This window comes from Xiphophorus hellerii, chromosome 12 (assembly GCF_003331165.1).
Source record: "Xiphophorus hellerii strain 12219 chromosome 12, Xiphophorus_hellerii-4.1, whole genome shotgun sequence".
Lineage (NCBI taxonomy): Eukaryota > Metazoa > Chordata > Actinopteri > Cyprinodontiformes > Poeciliidae > Xiphophorus > Xiphophorus hellerii.
Window position 1 is genome coordinate 4,573,572 of NC_045683.1, and position 25,212 is coordinate 4,598,783.

At 34.6% G+C, this 25,212-nt stretch overlaps 1 protein-coding gene across 2 annotated transcripts in view; it reads right to left on the reverse strand.

Annotated features, from left to right (window-relative positions):
• The window catches only part of fras1 (Fraser extracellular matrix complex subunit 1), a 297,850-nt gene that overhangs the window by 269,285 nt on the left and 3,353 nt on the right, over nt 1-25,212 (reverse strand). For both annotated transcript variants that reach the window (XM_032578347.1, XM_032578346.1), the window contains exon 2: nt 21,033-21,064. In XM_032578347.1, the coding sequence (XP_032434238.1) occupies nt 21,033-21,064 (32 nt within the window). The remainder of the gene's footprint in view (nt 1-21,032; nt 21,065-25,212) is intronic.

Genomic DNA, 25,212 nt, shown 5'->3' on the forward strand with positions numbered 1-25,212 from the left:
AGGATTGTTCCACTAAGTCTGCATCAACCAGCAATTATCTTTACAGACAAAAACTACACTCAAATAAAAGTACAACTACTGCAATATATTTTTACTCAAGTAAAATTAAAAAGTAGGCATCCAAGAAATTACTCAAGAGCAAGAAAGTATTTGGTAAAAAGTCAACTCAAGCACTAACTGATCAAATTATCAATCATTTAATATTTAAAAATTACACCATCCGATGGAACAAAATATAAAGTTAAGTGTTTGGTATTTCATGGACAAAATGACAATAATTCATATAAGTAACAAAAAATAACAAAATCAGGCAAAATAATGTTTTTCCAAATCAGTTTCTTTCAATAAAAAAACTAAGAAAAACTGCAGGTGTGTGTCTGTGACTGGTGATTTTTTGGTTAAAACGTGTTTGTTTTTCATTCAATGGGTAGAAAATCCAGAAATTTTACTCAAGTAAGATTAGCAATACTTCATAATAAAATTACTCAAGTAAAAAAACAAGTACAGCGCAGAAAAACACTCTCAAAAGTAAATTTTTTCAAAAATGTAACTCAAGTAAATCTAATTGAGTAAATGTATCCTGTTACCACTCAACTATGCCAAAGCTGATTTGAAGCCATGGAAACTTTTTTTTAAAGTCATTTTTTAAATTAGCTATTATAATTGGTTACAATCTTAGTGAATCGTGGCAACAAATGTCAACATTTTCCCCTCCTCACCCGTGGGGGCGCTGCAGCAAGAACCACTAAAGAAAGCAGCACAAAAACCTCTGAAGAATACACTGAGTGCACTTTACTTTTTCATGAAATGTAAACAACAGTGGAGTGTGTTTGGAAAATAATCCTTTCTCAATTAGGTTCTTGATGTTTGAGGTTGAAGAAGAGTCAGTGACTGGATTCATAAATTCCATATTAATACCAAAATACAGCTGGTCCATTGTTTATGCTATTCTTAAAGCAAAATGGCATCAAACAACAGTTTGTAATTCCCTTTGTTAGTCTCTGTCTAAGCTACGCGCTAAAGAGGGCGCTCCCTAGTGTGTCATTTCCTTTAGCCTTAGCTTTGAGAGTGTTTCCTAACATGTCATTTCCTATAGATTTAGCTTTGACTGAATGTGATCTATGTGAACGCATGTATGTGTATACGAGGACGCAAATAGCTAAAAGAGATAGTGGAAAACAGAATTATCTATTCTCAAATTTTCAACAAGTGGTGCTAAATATTAGCGGTTGTAGGATTTGTTTTTCGTCTTTGGTAATAGATAACTTTTTATTACTTATTTAACCATTTATTTTCTCTACTATTTGTTCCATGAGGGCAGATTATTTTACTTACAAAATGGGAAAATTGTCCTGCAATTGTGAAATAGTGAAATAATCTGCAATGGAACCAGTACTTTTTCATCAATATTAAGGAATTATTTACTTAAAACAAGATCCTGTATCTTGCTAAAAAGTTACTTTTAAGTTAGTTTCCTTATTTCAAGTGTAAAAAGATATTTGCACTAACTAGACAAAAATTACTTGGTAAGATTTTGTGTTTTTTCAGTGTAAAAACAAACTAATGTTGATGATCTGTTCAGAATTAACTAAAGCAGTAAATCTTCTTAGGTTGTTGACAGAGTGAAAATCACTGAATCACATTTTACCTTCAGGGTTTGTTTTTTTTTTTTTTTTTAACAGAAGCTGCTGGTGAAGCAAATCTGTCTTTATTTCTCTGCATCAATGGAACATTTTTACTTTCTTTAAATCTTTTCCAACAGGAATCACTCCAGAGTCCAAAACTTCAAAACTTTCCAAAACTTTTGAAAATTTGCCACAGAACCCCAGGCATCTATAAGGCTTATGCTTTACAACAAACCAAAGTTTTGCACTAATTAGGTCCCATTTGTGCATTAAAGTGAAACTTATGTTGACTTTTTCTGATTCTTCTTCCAGCTGTCTTTCTGCAGCGGAGGAGCCGAGAGGCTGATTAGAGCATCTTGTCCTTCACACGACACCTGATGTGAAATGATTCCTTCTCCCTCATGGAGATTCGAGACAAATATTTCAGGGAGTGACTTTTTTCCATCTTCAAATGATTCCCATAGCTGCTGCTTTCATAAAACTGGAGACAATCAGGAAAGTTTTTACCTCATCCGGGGAACGAAATGTCATTGTAAAGTATTATTGGTAAATCTTGGAATAATGCAATACATTTGTGACCTTAAATATTGTGTATGTCATTTTTATCTACTATGAGACTCTGTCCAAATATTAAATTAGCATGAATGATGCAAATTTGTAACACCTAGAATATATTTAAAAATAAAGTATTGTGATATAAATAATACAAACAAACTGATATTATGATATCTTTTAGCTGAATCCTACAAAACTATTTTAAATATTTTTCAAATTTTTTCCCACAGGCACTACAACTGTCACGTTTTATCTCTTTTTGTTATGAAAAATGCTAAAAGAAATTCTACTGTAGAAACAAATTAAATACAATTTTCATAAAACCTGACTTTTATACCTAAAGAATTTGTAAAACATTTTAGTTTTATTGAAAGCTACAAGAACATGACACGAGTCCTTTAGAAAAGAAACCCTCTTATTTAATGTAGTTTAATAAATGAGTCATTAGTTGTTTGCGATGCTATCAAATTAAAAATGAAAGCTCAAAGTTTGGTTCATATAAGATGAATTTTTGTGTTGTTGCTATTATTCTATTTTAATTTTTATTTTTGTTGGTAAGTGAAAATCCATCAACAGTCTGGTGAAATAAATAAAGTCCTTGAAAGGGGAACTATTATGCGTAATTCACATTTTGTACAATTTAGTACTTCCATTTGGGTCTCAAGCAGTTCTAAAATAGCTAAAAGTGCTTAAAAAAACAACTTCCAGCTGATTTTTGGCACTAAGTTAATGTTTTTGGTGTCTGGAAAATCAAGTGTTTCAACAATGTCCCAACAGTTAAGTCAGATTTACCGTTACCTAGCAACCAAAGCTGTCACCTAGCAACCCAAGCTGAGCTCTAGCGCGTTCAGTCATCTGGTTTTACCGCTGTATACTGGAAAAGAGAAGTGTTTTGTTGTTGACTTTCCATCCAGAAACCACTTGCAGTATTCTTGTTGGTTGTGCAGGAGGCTCCACTTTTGCTTTTCGAACATGCAAGATTGGATAATTGCACATTTATCTGCAGCCATTTTAATTCGCAAGTGTAAACTTTAAATTGGGGGGTGTGGCCAGCAGTAAATTGCTCTTTTTAAAGTGACAGGAGGCTCAAAATAGGCAGAACTGAGCAGAATAAAATCTCAGAATGATTTTGTGTAAAAGACGTAATGATCATGTTTTGCATATTTCATAGACCTATCCTAACCTGTTCAAGGATAAAGTTGTGGGCAAGGCCCGCACAGAATAATCCCAAAAATGGCCCAAGCGCCACATTTTGGACATCCCTTATTTAATGTATGGGTCACAAATGCAACATGCCAATGATATTGCGCTTTTATTTTTGCAGAGTAATAAAGAAAATGCTTATTATTATTAATATAATGGCTATCTGCTTTAGTTTTTTTGACTTAGTTTTTTTATCCACTTTTTCTGGGAGACGCCCTTCAGATGACACCTGATGAGACTGCAGATGCCTTGCAGAGTGGCTGCGCATTCATAATAAATGGCTGACACTGAAACACAAAAGAATCAAATCCAGATTGCCAACATATATTTAAAATAACACCGAGCATAGAGCTCTCATTCATCACCTCTATCGGTATTCCTTCAGTCTTTTCTTACGGAGAACAAAAGCATTCCTCTCCAGCAGCTGAAGTCCCTGAAGATGTTCTCATTCCTTGGATTTCATTCAGGAGAGGAAAAAAAAAATAAAACAAAAAAAGGAGGGAAACCCAGAGAGTTAAAGGCATTGCCTCCCTGGTTAAATGTTCTGCGATGCGGGACGTGTGTGAACACGGTCGGTGGAGCCGAAGGGGACTAAAAGCCTGGCTCAGTTCAGTTTTATCCCTGTCAAAAAAATCTAAACAAAACACTTGTAACTCCAAGAGCCTGCAGGCACAGACATATGGGGTGCCGACTGTAAAGATACACTGTAAAAAATTAACAGCAATAAATCTGTTTATTAGTCACAGAGAGAAAATAATCTGGGTGTTAATATTTCAGTTATATTTTCACCATGTTATTCCTAGCTCTATAAATATTTAACTTTTAAATTAAATATTTAGATAGGAAGCTAAAAATTTAGTTTGTAAACTAAATAGTTAGAAAGCTAAATATTAATTGTATCTAAATATTTAGTCTTCAAACCAAATATTTAGCTTTTTAACTAAATAGTTAGCCAGGTAAAAACTTTGTGTAACTATTTAAGTGAAATAAATATTTAATTTGGAGCTAAATGTTTAAAAACATTTAGTTTTTAAACATTTAAAAACTAAATGTTTAAAAACATTTAAACATGTTTAAATGTTTAGCTCCAAACTAAACATTGGAGCTAAATGTTTAGTTCAAAAACTAAACATTTAGCTCCAAATTAAATATTTATCCCAATAAATATTGAATATTTAGTTTCCAAACTAAACATTTATCTTTCTGACTAAATAAATTTCTGAATATTTAGTATTTAGTTTGCCAAACTAAAAATTTAGTTCTCTAAGTATTTAGCTAAAGCAAGCTAAATAACTTTCTAGATAAATTTTTGTGGCTACTCTAAATATTTGCACAGAGACTCAGTAAGGTGTCTGCAGTCTCAAGCTAAATAGCTAAAACCAGCTATTTAGTAGACTAAATATTTAGCAAAAAAGCCAAACATTTAGTTAAAATATTTAATTAAGAGATATTTATTTTGCAAACTAAATATTTAGCTTTCTCACTAAATATGTAATTTGAAAGTTAAATATATAGGGTCCAAACTAAATAACTTATTTAAATCTGACATTCATCAAATGTATGAATAACATGGTGTTTTCGAAAAAGGACACCCATTTCTTATGATAGGATAATAATAATAATAGGTAATGAAAGAAATTACTGCTGTTAATTTTTTACTGTGTAACTTCACAAACAGCCCCCTTTAGCTGGAGAGCTAAAGCTAACTGCACACTGGTGTTTACAGATAAGAGACAAACTGGTCTGAATGGCTGAGCTGGGAATTTAGCAGTCAGAGTGAGCTGAGAGACAAAAGGCCGTGACCTCCCTGACCTTCTGCGGTGACGCCGGGGCAGAAACGGGGGGGGGAGAGGGTGAGAAACGGGAACAGCTTGATTGTTTGTTTGCCCATTAATTGAGCAGCTGGGTATTTGCCAAAGGTTGTCCCAGTACTTGAACTGGTTCTGCAGAGAGCAGGTTGAGAAGAAGAGGCTTAGTTCCAGTCCAGAGAGCAGCTGAGGCGTGGGATGATATCAGGGAGAGGCGCTCACATTAAAGGGCCCTTATGAGGGGCCCTTAAACACTCAATGAAGTACTTTAATTGCTTCTAATAAAACTACAGATATTATTAAAGGACATCCTTTTAAATTACTTATACCTGTTCTGGGTTATTGCTCATCTAAAAAAAATCCATCCTACATAAAACATTTCCTCCTCATTCATACAATGCTGGCACACCAATACACTCCAAAAACAAAAAATCTTACCAGGGTTTTTTTTTGGTCAAGTGTGTAGTGCAAATATCTTTAAATAAGACAAAAAATTACAAGAAATCGGTACAATGGTGTATCAGGGCCATTGTAGGAAAGAAAAGAAAGGTAGTCAAAAAAAAACTCCATTTCAAAAACTTTTGAAATTAATCTCAGAGACTTTCTAGAAAACAATTTGACATTTCCGAGTTTCAAAAGCAGAAAATGTTAAAAAAAAAATTTTTTAACTCAGACTCAAACTTGGATGTTTTCTTACCAAAAGAATTTGAGAGAAAAATAATTTGAAAATTTATGAGTTTCAAAAGTTGAAAACTCCCAACTTTTAAAACTCAAATTTAAAAGTGTTTTTCTAGAATTATTTTAAAGATGAAGCTAAAAACGTCAGGTTTTTTCAAGCAAATTTTCAGTTTTTCATCCTCTTACATTTCCAAATGTTTTTTTTTTTTAATTTCTTAGATTAATCTCAAAATTTTAGCTTTTTTTTTAGCAAAATTTCAGCTTTTCAAACTCAGAAATTTCCAAGTTTGTTTCTAGAAAGTTCCTGAGATTAATCTAAATATCTGAGTATTTTTGTTTGAAATTTACTCGTTTTTTTATTGGCTATCATACGCCACTGTAACTATTTTTTGCTAAAAAAAAATTTTGGTTGTATATCACGTGTACTTAGATATTTGCACTACGACCAAAACAAAAATACTTGGTAACATTTTGTTTTTGCAGTGTGAAATTAATCTGAAAATTTCTGAGATTTTTTCACTTTTGGAAGCTCAGAAATGTCCTGGTTTTTCAAGAAAATTTCAGAATTAATCTAAAACTTTTTTAAGGCTGTAAACGGCATGACGGAGTAGCGATGTAGTGCTGATTTATTTGAGGTAGTTGACATTACTCGTAGAGCAACATTTACAGAAATCTAAAAATGTTACCAGTTTTGATATTCTATAACTAAAAGAATCAAAGACGCTATGGTGAGCCAAATAAATGTGAAACTGCTGCTTAAGCTAAGAAAGCTCTAGGAACCAAAACACAGTTAGTTTTAAAAGCATCTTGAGAAAGAGCAGCAAGTTTAAGCACTTCACAGCCTTGGGATACTTAATAATTCAGATGTGGGAGGAAAAAAAAAACATGAATGGAAGGTCCTCAAATGATCTATTTCTGTGAGCGGGATGACGGTGCTTGTGAAAATCCTCTTTTCTCCTGACACCCGGATAACTCATTATAGATGGGAGCTTCACACTTCAGAGAGGAAAACACTGTCAGAGACAAACAGGTTGGGGAGGGGCGGGGACTCTGTAACTTTATGATTATGACCAGAACCAGGACAACAGGGAAATACACTTTGCTGCTGCAATTTCAAAGATCAAGTTGCATAAAATATAAAAAAAAGGTCTCATGATAAAGTTACATCTAGGGCTGCAAATAATGGTTATTTCAGTAATCAATTATTCTGACGATTAATCGATTAATCAGATTTAAAAATGGCACATTATTCAGATTTTTTAACAACTTAAGCTGTTTTATACATTATTAGGAGACGCAAGTAAACAAATAATACAATTCATTTTTTAAAATGGCAAAATAAACATTTTATTGTTGTCTGGAAAATTAGCGGGATGTAACGTCACAAATCAGCTGGCTAGTTACCCAGCAACCCCAGCAGAGCTCCGCCCATTACCTAGCAACCCAAGCAGAGTTCTGCCTGCAACCCAAGCTGAGCTCCAGCACATCTGATCAGCTGGTTTTACCCCTGTATGTGCTGAAAAATGGCTGCTGGAAAAGACAAGAGTTTTGTTGTTGTCTTGCCATCCACTAACCACTTGCTGCATTCTGGTTGGTTGTGCAGGAGGCACCACTTTTGATTTTCCAACTGTATAATTGTGCACCTGTTTGCAGCCATTTTCACATGCGAATGTAAACGTTGAGATGGAGGGCTTGGCTAGTTCGTTTTATTTAGATTTAAAGTGATAAGAGGCCCTAAAACAGTTCAATAGGCAGGACTGACCCGACTAACATCTCATTATTTTAAGAATTATTTTGTGCAAAAAATGTAATGAACATGTTTTGCATCGCCAATAGACCTATTCAAACATGTTCAAGGAAGCATACTAGGCCACCTTTAAAAATAAATCAGCCATAAAGCTCCACAAAGGGAAAATCCAACGTTCTCCATGCAGCCAATATCGAGTAAACGGAGTCAAAGTTAAAAATATCAGAGGGACTTTGTCACAGATGTGCATCTGAAAATATTGCAACATCCATCAGGTTCGGTTTGCAGGTCTCCCCTGCGGATGCCAGGTGCCCCGTACCTGTCCAGAATCTGTTAACAGGCTGGAAGGAGGAACCGCTGACTCCGACTTTCTGTCTCATGGGTCTTAAGTAAAGCCGGGTCCCTGCTGTCAGTTTCTCGCTTCCCCGACTTTGCTGTCCCCTTTGTTGTCATCCTTCAAATCGTGTCCCCAGTTCCTCCTTCATTTCACTTTATTTTTTTATATTTTTAGCCCGTCCTTCACTCTTGCGGCCTTAACATATCTGATGGTCTGGAGGGGGAAATGAAAACTGAGAAAATTACGCCTCAGAACAAAGTGATTAACTTTCTTAAAAGAACTCGACGTCGTTTCATTTGTTTTAAATTAGAGTTTTTAGATTTCGTTTTTCCTTTTTCCGGATCTCATCAAACTCCAGCGGTGAGGGGAAGCAGCAGCAGTAACACGGTGCTGAGATTGTTTTTCTGATGATGACAGCAAAACTATTTTCCTGACAGATCACCTCAGAGCTCCACGCTCTCTCGGGCTCGTTATGCTTCTCTGCTGCAAAATTAAAGAGACTTTTACCTGAGCAACGAAGCAAAATGATTCCGATGCCTGGATAAGATCCATTGTATTATTTTAGTGCTGCAACTAACGATTATTTTAGTTATCAATTATTCTGACGATGAATCAAATAAAAAATTATGTATTTAACTACTTAAGCCTTTTTGATACAACATAAAATAAGCAAATAAACTAATAATGTTTTACTTTTCAAGTAAGGAAATAAGCATTTTATACAATAAATTGCAGTAACAGCTGAATATTTTTTTAAAAAAGCCTCTCGAGAAGTTTTGGTAAAATATTTACAGACAAAGATATTTTTATTTTTGAAGCAAAATGTATATTTTGTGTAATGTTAGCTAAATTACTGCTCTGAATATGTAGGTGTTTTTCAGCAAATTGTCTTTTCTTTATCTGTATATTGCAATTAATGATTAATCGATTACTAAATTAGTTGGCAATTTTTTCAATAATTGATTAATTATGATTAATTGTTTCAGACCTATTAAATTTATGTTTAATGTTTTACAAAATTAGAGAGAAAAATACCTTACTCCATATAGATATGAATCTAGGGCCTGGAAATAACTTAATCTGATAAATATGTCAGAAAAATACGTTTTTTTTATTGATCTTTAACTGAGTAAATTTATATTTGCTGTGATCATGAAACTTAATTTCATCTTTCAAGTCTGCAGATATTGAACGAAAACTAAAATGTGGGCCATGACTTATATTCAGATTTTTTGATGATGATAACATATTTTATTTGGCTAATTTGGTTTAAAATTTGTAACCATTAGTTAATATTTAAAAGCTTGTAATAATTATTTTATTTGCAGATTTTTTTTTATCTTTCTAATGCATAGATTTATACAGAAACAACCCTCAGAAAGATGTGCATGACTAAAATTACAAGTAAAATATTTGAAGTGGCTTTGGTAGTGAAAACATTTAATCCTTCCTTTTTCCATTTGTTAAAGACTAAAAAGATTGGTGGTGAAATTTTCATTCATTATTATTTGAAAACATCTCAAAAGTCAATTCTTTGCTGATGATGACGTGTTTTATCTGACTAATATAGAGATTTAAAAACTGAACCAACCGTTTTTTTACAAAATGAACAAGAAAGAAGAAGAATTTTAAATTTTTGTTATACTTAAATCTGATTTATATGCAACAAGGGTTTCTTGATTGTGAAAAAGAACATAATTATGATTATTATTGATCAATGCCAACATCCAAATGATTTAAAATGATTAAATGTCAAGTTTTGGAAGGTAAAATCTATTGCAAAATAACAAAGATTGTTTTAATAATTTTGTTCTTATATTATTATTTAATCTTGCCGTGAAAAATATGACCAACTATTTACTTAGATGTAAGCTATTATAATATAGTTTACTGCAATAATTAACACCAAACTTGTTACCAAATAAATGACAAAATACAAACAAGCTGTAAAATATAAAATAAATGAGTATAAATGACTTCTAAATAATAAACAACACAAAGTTTTGTTGCAAGGCCAAGTTATTATGACCACAAATTTGCTCAGTGTTTAATTTAGTTTGGCATAGTTTGGCTAAATCTGCTGCACAGATTTGTCACTTTCTGCATTATTTACTCATAGATTAAGTCCATGTTTAGGTTTCCGGTGTTTGCACAGATTGGTTGACTTACAGAAAGGTGCAGAAATCTCTACTTAGCAAATCCTGCACATCCCATGTTTCTGATCCGTGTTTATGTCTAAGTATTCAACAATTTCCTCACTTTAACCTGTTTGTTTAGTGAATGCAGCAGCTGCTGCTGGTGTAGCCTGGAGGTGCTTGTCATTTTGCCCCCTTAGGAGATATAACAGTAAAATTATACTTGCAAAGCAGAACTTTACGAAATATCACTATAAAATCAGCTAGTTTTTTAGTATCACATCGTTTTAAGCCAAAAATCTAAATTTTTCACCTGAATTTCCTCACTGTGGGACAATAAAGGACATTTCTATCCTACTCTATTCTAAAACAAATTTTAATACAAGTCCCTTTATTTGTCCACAAGGGTAATTTAAAGCACGAAGAGTAATAACCGACTCCCTGATAGAGGAGTGAAACACAGGGAGTGTTTACCTGTTATTCTGCCTCAATGGTCCTCTAAATTTCTCCTCAGCGCATGTTAATCCAGCTCAGACTTCACACCAAGTTAATGCTCACTTACGAACACGAACCAGTCATCTGTTAAACTAACCGGAAATAATAAACGTTCAGCTTCTAGGGTTGCTTTCAAGACTTCATATCCGGTTTAAAAAGTGCACAAAGAAAACTCACTTTGTCCTGTTCTCCTCACGTCGCTCTCAAGTTTAGACACGTTGCTTGTTGTTTGTAGACTGTTTGTTTACATCCGGAAATTTTGCACATGCGCACAACTCCGCCCGGAGGACAAAAAAGACGTTTTCTTTTACTTGCTATCGATAGCCGCGCTGCCGCGGTGCAACAATCCCGTTGATAAAATGAAACCTGGAGGTGTAGCTATTATTAATTTAGCGCAGCGCGCCACAAGAAAGGGAAAAATAACACAGAAAAACTGTCGGAGAACAATTCAAAACCACTCTTATTTTTATTTTTCTCGCTCTCTCTAAGCTACATGCAGGCCGTTGCCATAGCAACTCAAATACTTCCGCACACAAACATCAAAACATTCAGTCCGTTAATGTTTTCAAGCTTGATGTTTATTTTAAGATTACTAATAACTGATTTTATGAACATAGCGGTGGTTATACATCATATCTACTGAGTCGTCTTTTTCTTCTTTAAAAAACTTTAGCACATCTACATGCTAAAGTTGTCAAAGTAAGGCTAGTCTAGCTGTCCAGCTTTTTCCTTATTGGGGCCTGCCCATAGCAATGCATAGGGAGAGCAGTACTGACTTGCGAAGCAAGTCAGTACTGCCTCCATGCATTGCATGGCAGGCACCTATTATTCTACACCCAATAGAATGTCTCTTTATATCTTTATATCTTTATTTTTCTTCCATCACCGTTAATGCGGCTCGTACCGCTGCGTGAACCCCCACAAAAGTGGTATCAAAACGTGCGGCTCGATGCCGAGAAGGGAGCTATTATTTTTATAAGGAATCGGACTTACGATGGCGACGTAAAAAGCGTCAAACGAGCCAAATTTCCAACTGCCGAAACGCAGAGCCTAACTGACACCAACTGCCGCTTTTTTAGAGTGAGAAATGAAGAGAATTTTTGACCCCAAAATGATTTTGAAATCGCCCTCACGCCCACAAATATCACCCAATTGGTATCAAACTCGGTCATGACATCGATACGCCTGCCTGCTCCGGTAAAATGTTTTCGAAATTTCTCTAGGGCTTACGGTTTTCTGTCAAGGTGCTTCAGAGTGAAATCATGCGCCAGGATAACTGACGCTCTCCCAGATTCACTTCCATGTATTTCTGAAAAATTTCTGAGCTCTGCATACACCATTTTTCTCTCATCACTGCAATTACTGTGAGTGAGCTACAAATATGAATCGCGGTACTATGGGAGACGACAAATAGCCCTTTCATATGCTTCAAACGGTTTTACAATACGTCTCTCAGTTCCTGAACGGCAAGGAGTTGTTCAGGCTGCTTTTTCCATATAAACCAATGGGGTGTCTCACAAAGATAGAATTTTTTTTCCACCTTTCTCTCTCACACACACATGACAGTTAGCAGAGGATTGATAACCATAGCAACGGAACACAGGAGGGGATTGGCTGCTGGTTAGGACTACAAATACGCATCACTGTAGTTCTAATCAATACTCAGTTAAAACAGAGGGCTGAGCTGCCATTTAGAACTATTGGCTGTTTTGGCCAGTAAATAACGGATTTAACCCAAACACTGTTAGACATTTTAATTAGTGTGGTCATTTAATATGAAGCTTATGTTTTTTTTCAAAATAAAAGCCTCAATATCCCCCTCAGGTTAATGCACTGCCGTAGGCGGTGCAATAATATTAGCATGCATTATATTTTTCTCTCAGGTTAGGGAACTGCCTTGCTACGCAAGGCAGTTCATTAGCATTAGCCTTTTACCTTAAATAAGCTATTAGCTATTTTCTTACTTATTAGCCATGTTTAATATACTGAGTGGACTAAGTCAATTACAGACAACATTCTAATGATATGCCACTGCTTCAAACAGTTACAATTCTGTCTCTCCCTCTCTGTCTCACTCACATGACAGCTGAACTGCTCTTTAGAACTACAATGACTGAAGGTTAGAACTACAACATGGCGGACACTCAGTGCCTACAAAAGAGGTCTGAGCTGAATGTCAGAACTACAACATGGAGGAACTGTCAGTTACTACAGAGGAGGACTGAGCTGGCCTTTAGAACTACTTGTGTTTTGGGCTTTTTATAACTGATTTTACCCAACCATTGTTACACATGGGATTAGTGTGGCAATTTAAAATGAAGCTTATGGAAAATTTCAAAATAAAAGCCTTGAATATTTTTACATCATGTAGTTGCTCTTTTTGGCTTTATTTGACTTTTTCATCCAAAGCACTGTTACACATGATATTAGTTTAGCTCTTTGAAATGAAGCATGCTGAAAATTTCAAAATAAAAGCCTTGAATATTTTTACATCAGATAATTGCTCTTTTTGGCTTTATGTGACTTTTTTATCCAAAGCACTGTTACACATGGGATTAGTGGGGCAATTTAAAATTAAGCTTAATGAAAATTTCACAATAAAAGTCTTGACAATTTTTACATCAGGTATTTGCTCTTTTGAGCTTTATATAACTGATTTAACCAAATGACTATTACACATGGGATTAGTTTGGCCTTTTGAAATGAAGCATACAGAAAATTTCAAAATAAAAGCCTTTAATATTTTTACATCAACTACTTGTGTTTTGAGCATTATATAACTGATTTAACCCAATGGCTATTACACATGGGATTAGTTTGGCCCTTTGAAATGAAGTTTCACAAAAATTCCAAAATAAAAGCCTTGACAATTTTTACATGACATTATTGCTGTTTTGAGCATTATATAACTGATTTAACCCAATGACTATTATACATGGGATTAGTTTGGCCCTTTGAAATTAAGCTTAACAAAAATTTCAAAATAAAAGCTTTGACAATTTTTACATAATTTTAATTGCTCTTTTTGGCTTTATGTGACTGGTTTATCCAAAGCACTGTTACACAATGGAATAGTGTGGGCATTTAATATGAAGCTTACTGCAAATTTCAAAATAAAAGCCTCAATATGCCCCTCAGGTTAGTGCACCACCGTAGGCGGTGCAATAATATTATTCTGCATTATCTGTTTCTCTCAGGTTAGGGAACTGCCTTGCACAGCAAGGCAGTTCATTAGCATTAGCATTTAAGCTTTAATAAGCTATTAGCTATTTATTTTACTTTTTAGACATGTTTAGTATATTGAATGGAGTAAGTCCATTATAGAAAACATCCTAGTGATGTCCCACATGCTACTGACAGCAATGACGCTAACATTAGCATTTTTGCTAATTTTAGCTGCTAAACTTACTTTATCATAATGAATGGTGCACATCCAGCTTACTTAACATTCTTGTGATTCTCCACATGCTATTGATTAAATTGTAGCTTTCTCTAGCATTGATGCTAATTTCTAGCATCAGAACGCTGGGTCCAAACCGACGGGCACACTTTGGCAGGCCCCGGTTAAATTTCTTCAGGAATTTTCTAGTCTAGTTATTCTAGTTGTCATAGTTTTGACAATTAGTAACAAAGCACTGCTGCATTTTTTCATTTATACATGTTAAGATTGCTATGTTAACAACCTGACAGGTAAAACTATGGTAGTCATAGTCGCCTAACAGTTTTTTGATTTTGCAAAGCGTAATATTGATTATTTTTCCAGCATATCTGGGTGTAGGTCAGCACATAGAGTGGACCTGGTCAACATTTTAGGCTCCAGACGATGCTATAATGATATGAAATGGGTTCAACAGAACAAAATTTGATTGTGTGAAGAAGAAGAAGGCCTACCGGAGTACAATGAGGAGATAAAGGAGACACAAGCAGCTGTATTTATGGTGTAACGGGAACCAAATGACTGCAGTAATCAATAGCTGCACTCTGAAAATTATGCTGTTCATCTACAATTACTAAAGCCATTTCATATTATTCAGCCACCGACATGTAGTCATCATTATGAAGATGGATTTGGTTTAAATTTAGTCCAAAAAAACATCTTCATACAGCAAGTGTAAAGATTGAAATCTAAAATTAAACTTTAGAAAGCATAAAGCTAACAGTTTTATGACTCACCTTGTGAAAAACACATGCTGGGCATTAAAGTTGATGAAAAAAATCAACTTAACAGCAATTTATAAAGTCTCATAAAGCTAGAGTTGCATTCAGAATAGTGACTGAATATTGTTTGCTTAAAATTAAATCTAAGAAATTACAAATTGATCAAAGAAGTTTTCACAGACTCTAAGCCAAAGTATTGTACTGGAATGGTTTCTGTTCAACCTACTGAAACTATTAATCAGATTAATCATGATTAATCAATTATTGAAGTAATCGGCAACTACTGTAGTAAAATATTAATCATTAACTGGAGTTTGCAGCCTCAAAAAAATGAATAAAAATATTCAGATCACTAGAAAAGTCAAAACTAAATTTCATTTAAGATATGAAAAACCTTTGTCTGTTCAAGTTGCATAATTTTAATTAAGTTTAAATTTACTAAAGGAAGGTAATGTTACTGTATGCTAGGCAATACAATGTTTATTTTCTTATATTTATAAAAAATATTGAGGTATTTGCTTGTTCTCATCTTTTAAAGTATCTCTAGTTTTGTATAAAACAGCTGAACTGGTTAAATGATACATTTTTAAATGCTAAAAATGCCACCTAAGGATTTATGGGTAAAATAGGCAAAGTTTATTTTTGAACTGAAATTCAAAGTATATGTATTATTTGCATAGTTTTGGCTTAATTACTGCTCTGACTGCGTTGTCCTTTCGCAAATTGCCTTTTTTGAATTAGTAATACTCTGATAACGATTAATCGGTTACAAAATTAGCCAACAATAATTTCAATAATCACAATTAAGCCGATTAATCATTTTAGTTCTATTCCTCATAGCCAAACAACCGAGAGGTCCAGATGTCTTTTTCAAGCATTTTTCTGGTGCAATCATAGTTATTTCAGTTTTGCCTTCATTTAACTCAAGATTGCCTCTATTCTCAGCCGCTTTCACCAAACATTAAAACAAGTAAAAACACACACATTTATTTCCACTCAAGCATTATGAAACATTGATCTTCATTGAGTTAATGCCTGCAATGATTGCTGACTTTACCAGTCACAAAAATCAATACTCGGACATCTGATGGTTCTTTGTCAAGTACAAAGAGGTTAAAGTTCAACCTCATCTTTTAATCCCAGCTCTTTGTAAATGTGCAAATGTTTACAAAGACAACCAATCAGAGGCAGGAGGAGGGTCTTAGTGATGTCAATCACCCTCATGTTCACCCTCTCACTTTGCTCTTAGTTAAACTACAGAAGGATCACTGCAGCTTAGCCTACCAGCAATGCTAAGGCTAGTTAGCATAGCCACCAATCCTGGTGGATAAAAGGTTAAGTTATTTCTTTGCCATTAGCTCAACTAGCAACATTGATTGACAGCGCTAAGACCCGCCTCCTGGCTCTGATTGGTCGTTTTTGGTTGGGAGCGGTGAATCTTCAGATGGCAGTAGTAACTCAGGGAGGAAGTGGAATAGATCTATCTTTTCAGATTATCTGTCTCATAAAAAGACTGTCACGACATGATTACAGTTTTAACAAATAAGGAAAAAACATATTTTTATAAAAGTTACAGACTGCAGCTTTAACCGTAGATTTTACCTGAAATACATCTACTGCAATAAGAACAGGTCACAGAAGAATAACTCTTCTCCTTGTTGGCAGCTTAATGATTGGCAGTCCTCTCTGATGAGCTGCTTCTTCTTTATAATAGAGCCAACTCATTTTTAATGCAGAGAAGATGTAAATAAAATAGCGTGATACAAAAATAATCAAGATGCTGTCTGTGTGTAGCAACTAAATACCATCTATTGGTTCCTGAAACTTCTCCGAAGTGAGCAAAGTGAGCTGGCCGTGGTTTGTGGTTAAAGTTTAAGTGACTACAGCTACCCAGAAACATCGAGAAAGTCTCCAAACATACCAAGAAGACAATCAAAGCCTAGAAATAATCTTACATTCAGTTTCATCAAGAACCCCATTGAGTTGTGCTGTGTGTGGTGCCTTCATCATGCATGCGCAGCACGGACCGTAACGCCTGATTTTAGTTGCTTCTGAATCAGGGCACATCTTCTGCAGACCAGCTGCAGGTTGACGTAGATGCAGCTTTTTTTTTTTTTTATCACCCCAAAGATATAAGATTTTGATCAGACACATTTCAGTAGCCTGTGCAGAGCTGGAGTTGCTCCTTAAGCAGTTTCCCCATATGGCTGCTGTCAAACAACCTCAACTCTACTGCAAAGCAGAAAGTCGTTTCTGCATATTCACGGCCATCTGTGAGTCCATATTGCTTCTTGTCAATCAAACATGTTTCTACAGAAGAAGCATGTTTCTGACTTGTTTGGTCTCCTGGAAATAAGTGAAATTATCTCATGTCTCTCAGGTCCAAAGTGGTAAATCTGAAAGCAACAAGTGTTTTCTGCATTGACTTAAGAACCAGGTGATAAATCCTTCTCAAGATATTTACATATTCATATAAAATCAAACAGTGGCCTCTCAAATTACAGCTAACAGCGGTGGACAATGTTACCGATGTGGGCCACCAATTAAGTGCCAGTAGGAGTGTTAAAAACAAAGTTGTATAACATGATTCAATTGCTTTAAAAAAACAACTTGCCATACAACTTAAAGCTTACCAATTATATTTTTAAAAACACTATCAAGAAACCTCCATAAAGACTCCATAAAGTAACTCTCCATCTTATTTACAACCAAACATATTTCAATTCGTCTTTTCTACAAGAATAAAAACATATTGAGTACAATTTCTGGGTACTCTAAACATATTTGGTTATTAATAATTGTTGGCTCCCAATATTAGCGTCCTCTGTCTACTGTTTTTTTTTTTGTGGCTACTGTTAGTGGCCATTATCGTTAGCAGCTAACGTTAGCAACCTACTGTTGAAGGCTATTATTGTTAGCCAAACCAGACAAAAAATAATATTAGCTAAAAAACTAAAAAAGAAATAAGAACAAAAATTATACCTTTATAAATTGATTTTTTTTCCTTTTAACAGATTAAAAACTGGAAAATTATTGTTACAGTGGAAAATAAATGGTGTACTTATGATTTTCCCTCCTGGCTAAACTGATTAAACTTTGATCTGATTTTATCCTTGCAATGCCAGACCAGAACTGGAGCGAGATCAGAGCGATTTTTGTTTATACTCTGATATAAAAAGTATTTTATCACCATCAATCAATCAAGCTTAATACCAGAACATTAATTAAATAAGGAATTCAGAATTTGATAAAAACAATTAAGAAGCAGGGAGGCCTGAAGGCTCCAACATGGACTTTTATCTGAATGTTTTCTTTTCCCGTTTGTTTTCATCTTCCCACCAGCCCAGGTGTGGGTTTCACTTTGAACTCCAGAAGTAAAGGGTCTTTTTTTCTGCAAACGGTGTTTAAACATGCTTAGACATCCCACCTGTTTTCCTGCCTTTATAGCCACCAAGTCCCCTCCTCCTCCTTTCTCTACCTCCCCCATCTCAACGTCCAAACAACTACTACCTTTTACACTTTCTGAAATTATCCCCCTTGAAAAGCCAGGGGAAAGGGAAGCAGGATGTGTTCTTGTGCGTTTACATGATTGCAGGTATGTTTTTTAGAGCTTTACTGTAATTATCCTGAAAACTGCAGGAGAACAAGCTGGAGTTCCTCATTATTCAGCCTGGGAACAACAACCGCAGCGGGCAGAACCAACATTTTAGGTGTTTTAACTGAGATTACCAGTTGTTGCCTGACACAGGTGGTAGTTTTCTGAAGCACAAGGAACCAGATTTCATTTCTTTCCTGTCAAATTTGACTTATAAAAAAGGAGACAAAAAAAATCTCTTCAAGCTCAAAAGTGCACCCTGACGTTAAATGTCTTTACTGCTCACATTTGATCCATTTTCCTCACAGCTTTCGTACAACCGTAATCTTCTGATAAAAAGTAATTCATCGCTTCTCGGAGGCTCTGAGAAAATTCAAGATGAGATAAAAAGATGCTACAAGATTGTTGAGCTAAAACATGAGCATAGCTACAAAATGTTCTGCCAACCTGCCCATCACTATTTACAATAAACTTGAATAAAACAAATTAATGTGAGTTACAACCACATTTAATTTCCCTTTTGGATCAATAAAGCATTTCTGAATTTGAACTGAAGTGAATTGAAGGCCCCTGTTGCTGGATTTCTCTGAATCTCAACAATTATTGACCACTTTCAGATCAGGATCACCTACAGGACTGGACAATAAATCAATAATATATATCGCAATAGACAAGTAATCAATATCAATAGATAATACATCTGAGTGAATATTCAGTCTATACATAGTTCTCATGTGAAGTCACTTGTATGAATGTTGTAACTGACAACCATCTTGCCTGGCAGTTGCTATGGAGTTGCTATGACAACAATAAACAAGCCACTAGCTTAGAACTAGCTCTCACCTATGGAACACCTCTTCCTTGTTCCATATTGTTTATTTATATAAACAATACAAGTACATTACAAGTATTACCCGATCTCAATTTTTGAGTACTCTACTCACCTTTGTATAATACTAAGATAAATATCAGTGATACTCACTGCTGAACTAGCAAAATTAGCCTAGCTAATGTAGCTTTTATCCGGTTCAGACTTGTGGGAACATTCAACACTGAACTTCAATCCAGAACCGCACAGCATTCTGGGAGATGTAGGCAGAGGAAATACTTCAGCCGCTCAACAACCTCTCACTGCTAGCTAAGAAACGTTGGTGGAATCAACTCACTCATTCTCTGGTTACCTAGCAACGACCTGGTGAGTAACTCTTTAAACTCAAAAATATACAAGTTTTTTCTAGAACTTTGAGATTAAGCTCAAAATTTCCAAGTTCTTGCTCCTCCTTTCTTTTTTCTTTTCTATCAACAACGGCCAAAATACACCGTTTTACTTTAAAGATTCCCAGAAATAACAAAAAAGTCCAGAACTGCTGTCAGTAAAGTAGTAGTTGCATATTTTAAATTCACTTCCTCTATAGATTCTTCTGCTACTAATTTCTGAATACAGGCAGATTTAATCCACAGCAACATTTACAGTTAAAAATGTTAAAATCGATAAGTGTCAAGCACCAGCACCAATGCTATAAAAAAAATCTAATTATTTAACATGCAAATGTGTTTAACACATCTGTTGGGTAAAAGTATAATTCTTAAGCCTTTCTGTATAATTTGGATAAATAATGGAAAAGGTTTAAGTGACTTCTCACCAACATGTAAGTTCACATTATGTGCCTCTGTTGTATTTTTCTGCATAGTGCCTTACACAACGCACTTTGAAATGACAACCTGCTCTTATCTCCTTCCCCACTCAACAATTTCTAAGTGATAATTTAATGAAAAGTCACACAAATATGTTAATTGGGGTGTGTGTGTTTTCTTCTACATCCCACTTCAAGGTTAAAATGTTGAAATAATGTGGTAAATGCACCAGTCTCACATCAATTTTCTGGTTAAAACGTTGAATTAGGCATGAAAACAACAATTAAAACATTTGAAAACACTGAGAAAAGAATTAAACATCGAAGCAAAAAGCAGAGAGAAAAACAGACAAATGTTCTGAGTCATTCTGGAAAATAAAGCAAGCACCATAATGAGAAAATATCTGCAGAACTTGACCAATCATGAGTCGACTCTTCCAAGTTTCCTGAATAAATCGTGTGATACGGGGAAAAAATGACTAAACCTTCTGGTTTTAGCTTGTTTGAGATTTTAAAAAATGACTTGAATTGCATTTGAGTGAATACATCAGCTTCTTCTGCAGAGGAACAAAGACGCTTTTCAAAGCAAACATGACTTCTTTCAACAGTAAATTTAAAACCAGACTACGAGCACAGCTGAAAGAGCATAAAATAAAAGCAAAAGCCTTTTATTGCCAACACCTAGCAGAAGTAGAAAATTAAAAAAGTTCTGCAAGCGGAGCAGCGGGAGCCTGACGCAGAGCAGCAGCATCACCATTATCATCCACAAACTCAGTATCCGGCTTGCATTATAGATGAGACACATCCCCTCTGCTTCATTTCTGACAGAGGATGTGCACTAATCCCCACTGATATGATATGTACTCCTTTTATCACCCATCTTTGCATGGAGACACTTAACAGCTTCATCTGACAGTCTCACTAAACCGGCAAAGTCCCACGTAAATAATGCATGAGCGTTTCCTCCGTTAGGCTTCGCAGACGAACCAAACTTTGCACCCAGATGAGGCGGAAGTCTTAACCAGGGATTAAACAGCAAAAAGAAAGTGTTGAAGCACCTACCGTGTAGAGCAATCCCTCGTAGAGACAAGATCCTGGGATGAAAACAGAGGAAAGAAATGAAGTTAGAGTCCGGTTTGGTCTGAGTGAGGTCAAAATGACTGCAGGCGCTTTAAAAACACACACAAGAGGAAGTAATTTATCCTTTTCAGTGTGTAAGATCAAGTTTTATGATCCCTTTGTGGGTTGTTAAGAGCTGCCAAGATTTAAGAAGTGATCAATACGTCTCAGCAACACAAAGAAAACCAGCAGATGGATAAAAAGATCCTGGAATCTGGTTATCCAGGGACTAAATGTGGATTACAATGAGAACAGGAGATTGAATAGATTTCATAAAATGTCAGATAGTTTGTGTTTCTGTTTTAAGACGTAATATCCCTGAAAATAACATGGAATAACAAACAGTTGTGAAAATGAAGGCGTCCTCACTAACCTGTCAATAAATTAATTAACCACATAATACATAAATGAACATGCTTTATCAGTTTTCTTTTTACTCTCTACCAAAAACTGGATGATAAAGGTCTTCTGTCTGGTGCTTTGGTCTCAACTAGCCCTTATTTGGAAGGGTAATTTTGTTTATAAAAACTTCATGATTAATTTTATTTGCTGTTTCTGTTTTGTTGAGTTACTTTGGATATTTAAAATGTCTTCCAGTTCCAGTGTTAAATGTTCACTAGAATTTAAAATTTATTGATCTTTGAGAATGTGTTCTTCCATTTTCAAGTCATTACTATTATATTACTTTAAAATAGTCTCAAAATAATATAATTTATCGCAATAATTTATCATCCAGCAAACGTCGTCTTTAATTAGTCGTGCGTGTTAAAAGATCGGTGTAACACACCCCTAAGTGTGAGAAAATATGATGATGTGTTGAATTTAATGAAACAACTGGTTAAGATTCTCTCACCTCAGGATGCTGGATGCTTGAAACTTAAAGTCTTACTGACAGAATTATCTTATTTTTTATTAAACTGGCTCATGTTCTCCTTATTCAAAGATGGTCAGTTGATCCTTCAAAGTAGGAGGAAATACAAAACTGTGACATCAAAGCAAAAGAAGATCATGTTCTGACCCAGTTAAACTTTTAATTTTATACTTTTCACATTACATATTAAGTATTAAAACCAGGAGTGCATCAAAAGTGACTCGGATACTTTAAATACATAAGAGAAGCTGATGTTTCACTAAATCCCATTATTTATTCTCTTACATTTAACGATAAGAGCTACATACATAGTAACATAGAAAACAAGGTGACAGAGATATTGTACGACTGGATTAACAACACACTATAATAACCCATCAGATCTTTCATGTGTTTGGGAGGAATATTGCATTTTAAAGGTCAGTGTTGGCAGATTTCCAACTTTAATGAGTTTACCAGCTTCATGGTATGAATGCAATACAAAAAACAAGCTAGTTATGCAAACCAGCTTGTTTAGCCAAGCTTGTTTAGGCTAATTGTGTCATAAAATTAGCTGTGGTTTACCTGAACACATGGACACTATTCATTTGTTTTCTAAAGATCAACTTCTAATTATATAAATATAAAGAACATCATAATGGAAGTGGGGGAAGATTTAAATGGTTTTATTGATTAATTGAATTTTAAAAATGGCACATTCAACAGATTTTTCATTTAAATTAGAAATATATGAATAGATGGAAAACAATTGAATAAACATTTTCTTGCCAACATTCCTTTGGTGAACACTTAAAGCAAAGGATGTATCTGCAGCTAAATAATGTGAAAAGCGCCGTCCTTTCTGCTCGACTTATCAATATAATGCAGAAAATTATCTGTTTATTATTTCTTTGACTAACAAATAATAATTTGACAGCAAAAGGTGCATAATAAGTGACTTTTTTCATAAAATTTGAACTAGGTGAAGCTAAAACTGCTATCTGAGGAGTTCAGGTTACATAACATATTTATAGAAAAACGTTGGTTTTTTATCTTAAATGCAAAATGTATATTTTTTAACAGTTTTGGCTTAACTACTACTTTGAGTGAGTTATATTTTCAGCAAAGGACCTTTTTCTGAGTCTGTATACTTCAGTTAACAAGTAAATAGATTACTAAATTAGTTGAGAATGATTTCAATAATCGATTAATCACGACTAATCGTGATTAATCGTTTCAGGCTTAGTGGTTTTCCCAGGAGAAAACAAGTGCTGAAGGGCAAATCCTCCCATAAAACTATTAACTGTCACTAAAACAAACCTCTTTGACCCTATTTGATTGAACATTTGATATTTCTTAGCCCTGATTAGAGGATTAAAGCAAATTTACATTCAGACCAACACAAACAGTGACCATTAAAGCCTCTCAAAGGGAAACAAAAGCTTGTGTCCCTAAACTGAGACGACAGGGTGGGTGCTGACGGTAATCTCTGCTCAATTTAAGGGCCAAACGTTAAGAAAACACAGACAGACAGACGTACGGAGCAACGCCTCAGCACAGCTTGGGGTCTGAGTTCAGCATCACACGACTGAGAAAATGTGAGACGTCTCAGGGGAAAGAAGAGCCAGAAGTAAACATTTATCATAAAAAAAACAAGCCTACAGTTATTGTCCTCATTAAAAATGCCCGACAGCAAATCTGTTTATGTCGCTGCTTTGTCATCTGTCTGCATGACAGAAAGAGAGCTCAGCAAAATATAATCTGGCACTTTAATCAGTTCAGACCGAATACACTGAGGAGGTTCGCGTTGCACTTCAGCCAGTAATGAAAACTGCTTCCAACAGATCAGACTTTAAACCAATTACTGCAGGGCATTTATTAACCAACCAACCGCCATCTTTAGGAGACAAGAAAACGCTTCATATAATCTGATTTGAAGTTTCATTAAGATCATTAAGATTGTTTTCATAGGAGCTTTTGATACAAACTGTCAAAGTGCATTGAAATGTTTTTGTTGTTGGTAGTTTCTGGTTTTATTGGACTGAAAATAAGATATTTTCCTGCACAGTGAGCAAAACCTTTAATCCCAATTTAAAATGCAGTGGTTTTGTTCTCGCAAAATTTAAATTAAACTTCTTGCTTCTTCATCTAAATAAGGTTTGAAATTAGTTTCAACATGGATAATTACAGAATTAAATATCCTGCAATTTTAACTTACCAACAAGATCACAAAGCATGCTCTTTAATTATTAGTTTTTTAAAACTCAAAAACTTTCCAAAAGCCTTACATCTTCAACTTTTGACATTCAGGATGTTGCATTTTTTTCTCAAAAATTTGTGAAATTGATTTAAAAGTTTAAGATTTATTTTTAGCAAATTTTCGACTCTTGAATCTCAAAAATGTCATTTTTTTTCTAAAACTTTCTGAAATTAATCTCAAAATCTCTGAGTTTTTCCTCTATCAATTTTTTTTACTTCTGAAACTCAGAAATTATCTTGGGTTTTTTTTTATTAATCTGAACATTTCAAATTTTTTCTATAAAATTTCAGTTTTTTAATGAAAATTTTAGACTTTTCAAGGTCAGAAATGTCCATGATTTACTGGAAAAATTCAGAGATTCATTTAATTTTATTTTGTTTTTTTCTATAATTTTTTTTTCTAAAAAATGTCAGATTCTTCAAGGTCGGAAATGTTCATGGTTGGTCTAAAATTTTTCAGAGATTTTTCCTAACAACTTTTTGACTTCTCAGACTCAGAAACCTCCCAGGTTTTTTCTAAAAAGTTATGATTTTTTTTCTGAAAAATATTCAACCTTTCAAGCTATGAAGTTTCCATGTTTTGTGTAGCAAATTTCTAAGATTGATCCCAGAAATTGGCAGAAATTTACTCCTTTTTTTCTATCTACATTGGCGCTAATTCTCCTTTGGAGAATACAAAAGAACCTGAGCTAAAAAAAATTAATAAAAAAAAGCACAATTCCTTGTCTTCGACTTCACCCTCCTCCTGTTACCTCCTGCAGCCGTCGATAACGCGCCAACATTTATAACTGATGTGTTTTATTTTCAGAGGAGCATCAAAATTTGAATGCTATTGAAGCAGCAGCTGCTGGGCAGATTGGACGCACGCCGAGATGAGGCGATTAATGATTTGGGGAGTACAAAATAAAATTTTCAACGTGGATCTTTTCTTTCTTGAAAGTGATCAGGACTCAAAAAGGCTCAAGGAGGGAAAAAGAACAGTTCTGTTGAGGAACTGCTTCCTGGTTCTGCTTA